At 35.2% G+C, this 4492-nt stretch overlaps 1 protein-coding gene across 1 annotated transcript; it reads left to right on the top strand.

Moving 5' to 3' along the window:
- The first annotated feature begins 1114 nt into the window (after positions 1-1114).
- Positions 1115-3789, top strand: LOC125867588 (polygalacturonase non-catalytic subunit AroGP3). Its single transcript, XM_049548138.1, has 2 exons — positions 1115-1205; positions 1797-3789. The coding sequence occupies exons 1-2, from the start codon at positions 1137-1139 to the stop codon at positions 3612-3614; spliced, it is 1887 nt and encodes a 628-aa protein (XP_049404095.1). The 5' UTR covers positions 1115-1136; the 3' UTR covers positions 3615-3789.
- The last annotated feature ends 703 nt before the right edge of the window (positions 3790-4492 follow it).

Here is a 4492-nt window from a genome sequence, read left to right as displayed (position 1 = left end):
AGGTGGGGTGAAAAATAAAAATTTGAAATTGAAAATATTTTGAAAAAAAAACTTTAATTTTTTTTGTAGAGGGGCGTTGGTAGGGGCGAGGGCGGGGTAAACAAATAAAAAATTGAAGTTTAAAATATTCTTTAAAAACAAACTTAAATTATTAGTTTTTTGGTGGGGGTGGGGGGCTGATGGGGGCAGTCGAGGGTAAGGGTGGGTGAAAAAATAAAAAATTGAAATATTTTTTAAAAATAAATTATAATTTATTTATTTATTTGCAGGGGGTAGGGGCTGGTAGGGTAGGGGTAAAAAATAAAAGATTGAGGTTGAAAATATTTTTTAAAAAATAAACTTTAAATTTATTTTTTCAACCAAAAAATTGTAATGTGAAGTTGAATGAGAGTTTTGAAAAATGTTTTCCTTAATTTTTTAAGGGAAGTCATTTTCCTTAAATTTGAGGAAAATAAGTTGATTTGGAAAACATTTTACCCAATCAAACATGAGAAAATTGAAAAACATTTTCCAAAAAATATTTTCCTTCATACCAAACATACCCATAGTCAATTTATCAATACAAAATTCTCAAAAAATCTCGCACCATTAAAAATAGTTCTACATCTTATATATAGCTTCTCAATAGTTCAAAGTACTAATTTTCAAACTTTGTTCGTAGACCCCTATTTTCCCATCATAATTAAGTTACACATGACTTATCAGTTATTGTCATACTTATTAGATCTACATCCTCACTCTAATTAGTTCCATGGTGTAATATTATGATTATCAATTTTGAACCAAGCCAACACAATTGTTTTTATAAATGACTCACACCATGATGTATGTAATCATTGTACATATAATCAAGAACAAGAGAGTATTTCTTAATTAAGCATAATCAACTTTACTCATATATTAACACACAGTAAATCTCTAGATATTCCAACATCTTCTCTACTTACTGATAAGTCAAACAGTAACACGTAAATGAAAATGTAAAATTATTAGTACTTGGTATTTAAACTTCAAAGGGGCAAGAACTAACCCCACACTCCATCATCTTCTCTACTTTCTACTATTCTCTTTTAGAACCTTCTACTATAAATTATGTGCTTCCAACCAAACATCCACACTAACATTTTACTAAAGAAATGCATACCAAAAATCTTTTTCCGTCCTTCATCTTACTTCTTCTTTTGTCCTCACTACTATCTTCCAATGTAAGTAACTCTTATGCTCATCTCTCTTTCATTTTCTTGAACTAATCTTTGACATCTTTGTCATAAATATTCAAACTCTCTGTCTCTCTCTATATATGGACATTTTAAATTTTTTTTTTTTTATGCGAAGTTATTTCAATCAAACATACAACATTAGAATATATTTCCATCAACTTTCTCATGCTCATTTTAGTCGAACCAACAAACCAAAGCACTGATACATTGGCGCATAAAAGAAGTACTCCCATTGTCCTATTTTATGTGCCACTGTTTAATTTGACATAGTACTTATTTTCAATTATAGTAAATAAGTAAAATAACATTCTTTTTGGAATAAACTAAAAAGAAAAAGGTTACCACTTATCAGATAACTCTTCCAATTTTTCTTAATAAAAAACCGTTAATCTCCTCTGCCCTTTTGTTTTTTTTTTTTCTCTGATGGGTTTATAAACACTAGTTGTGCTAGTTGAACGACAATTATTATAAATTAAAAACTAAAGCATATAAAACCGACTCAATTGGTTGGTTTCTTTTAAAGAAATAGCAACCCAAATCGATCCGTTATGTACTCATGAAACGGTGCTAATGCAGGTTGTTGTGGCTAAAGATGGAGACAAATCTGGTAACCCATTTACACCAAAAGGTTATCTGATTAGATACTGGAATAAACATGTCTCAAATGACTTACCAAAGCCATGGTTCCTTCTCAACAAAGCATCTCCATTGAATGCTGCTCAATATGCAACTTACACTAAACTTGTTGCTGATCAAAATGCACTCACTACACACCTCCAATCCTTTTGCTCTTCAGCAAATCTCATGTGTGCACCAGATTTGTCACCAAGTCTTGAAAAACACAAAGGAGATGTCCATTTTGTCTCTTACGGTGACAAGAACTTTACCAATTACGGTACCAAGGAATTCGGTCTCGGATTCAACTCCTTCAAGAACTATACAGAGGAAGAAAATTTCCCTATGAATTCTTTCAGGCGCTACGGTAGAGATTCTCCTCATGATAATCAATTTGACAACTACGGCCCTGGTGGCAATACGCCTGTCCAAAGTTTCAACAGCTATAGCACAAATACTCCAGGGGGTTCTGGTCAATTCACCAATTACGCCCCGGGGGCCAATGTCCCCGATTTGCATTTCACTTCCTATTCCGACCACGGAACAGGAGGGGAACAACAATTCAAATCCTATGGAAACGATGGAAATGCTGGTCAACAAACTTTCAAAAGCTATGGCAAAGATGGAAATGGAGCTGATAGTCAATTCACCACCTATGGAAACAACACTAATGTTGATGGCTCAGCATTTACAAACTATGGTGAGACAGCAAATGGGGAGAACCAAAATTTCACATCTTATGGTTTCAACGGCAATAATCCAGCAAGCAATTTCAACAACTATGGTGTTGGAGGTAATGGTCCATCCGAGACTTTTACCAGCTATAGAGATCAATCAAATGTTGGAGATGACACGTTCACTACCTATGTTAAGGATGCAAATGGCGGTGAAGCCAATTTCACCAACTATGGTCAATCATTCAATGAAGGTACTGATGTATTCACTACTTACGGCAAAGGGGGTAATGACCCACATATTAATTTCAAAACTTATGGAGTTAACAACACTTTCAAAGATTATGTCAAAGATACTGCCACATTTTCCAACTACCAAAACAAAACTTCCCAAGTTTTGGCTTCATTGACCGGTGGCAAAAAGGTGAATAACCGGTGGGTTGAGCCCGGAAAGTTTTTCAGGGAGAAGATGTTGAAGAGTGGTACAATCATGCCTATGCCAGATATAAAGGATAAGATGCCTAAAAGGTCCTTTTTGCCCCGGGTGATTGCTTCGAAATTGCCTTTTTCTACCTCAAAAATTGATGAGTTAAAGAAAATTTTCCATGCAGCCAATGATTCTCAAGTGGCAAAGATGATCGGCGATGCTCTAAGTGAATGTGAAAGAGCACCAAGCGCTGGCGAGACAAAACGATGTGCTAACTCAGCTGAAGATATGATTGATTTCGCAACATCAGTATTGGGTCGAAATGTGGTGGTTCGAACGACTGAGAATACAAAAGGATCAAAGGGGAATATCATGATAGGAACAGTCAAAGGAATCAACGGTGGAAAAGTCACCAAATCAGTATCATGTCACCAGACCTTGTTCCCTTACTTACTGTATTACTGTCATTCGGTTCCTAAAGTCCGGGTCTATGAAGCGGATATTTTGGACCCGAATTCAAAGGCTAAGATCAATCACGGTGTTGCCATTTGCCACGTGGATACTTCTTTATGGGGACCCAAGCACGGAGCCTTCATTGCACTCGGGTCAGGACCCGGGAAAATTGAGGTTTGTCATTGGATCTTTGAGAATGACATGACTTGGGCAACTGCTGATTGAGCTCTAGGTGTGTTTACAATATGCGGAAAATTAAGTTTGAATGGCTATTAGTTTATGTAATCACTCTATTGTGGTCTCTCAGTGTGTGGGGAAAAGTAATGTACTCCCTATTTCGCTTTTATTTTATTGTACTCTTGTTAAGAAATAATAAATAAAAATGCATATTTTATTATAATATTTATATTAATTGATGTATTGTTTTAGTGAAGTTGAGAAATAATTTGAAAATGAATAAATAGTTAATGTTAAGGATAATGGAGAAAAAAAGTACATATTTTTTCATGAAATAATTTACTAAGGAGTACTATATTGAGGTTAGTGTAGTGAAAATGTCACGACCCAAAAAATGAACGTGATGGACTCGTCTAATGCCACCAAGACAAGTCAGCCTCAAATCCAACAAAATGAAAGAAATGCGGAAGTAAAACAATAGTAGCATAAGAGCGAAAAACTTAGCCAATTTCATAGAACACCTCCAAAATCTAATTGTCATGTGTACAAGTCTCTAATTATAAAAAACAGAATTGAAAGATAAATACAAGTCTCAAAGTCTTTGATTCTCAAATAGAATAAAACATGAAGTAAGGAACAAGCGGACTCGCCGGGATGACAAGCATGCAACTACCTCTCAATGTATCCTCAGAAAACCACGAAGAAAGATGAAGAAGAATGATCACACGAGTCCGGGCTCAGAAACTATACAAGTGTAGAAACATGGGTGAGTACCAAACAACACGGTACTCGGCAAGTAACCTACTAAACAAGGCAAAACTAAGCTAGAATATGAGTATTCATTTCATCCCAACCGGACCACCTCAGCTACAACATACATAGAAATCAACATAATAGTTTTACAATACACTGCTCACACAACTTAA

Source organism: Solanum stenotomum, chromosome 6 (genome assembly GCF_019186545.1).
Source record: "Solanum stenotomum isolate F172 chromosome 6, ASM1918654v1, whole genome shotgun sequence".
Classification (NCBI taxonomy): Eukaryota; Viridiplantae; Streptophyta; class Magnoliopsida; order Solanales; family Solanaceae; genus Solanum; species Solanum stenotomum.
Note: the sequence above shows the minus strand (reverse complement) of the source record. Positions and strands in the feature narration are given on the sequence as shown.

Excerpts from the sequence above, each read along its gene's own strand:
- LOC125867588 (XM_049548138.1), top strand. The coding sequence starts at position 1,137 with ATGCATACCAAAAATCTTTTTCCGTCCTTCATCTTACTTCTTCTTTTG. Across the intron at positions 1,206-1,796 it reads CCTCACTACTATCTTCCAAT|GTTGTTGTGGCTAAAGATGG; the intron begins GTAAGTAACTCT and ends GTGCTAATGCAG.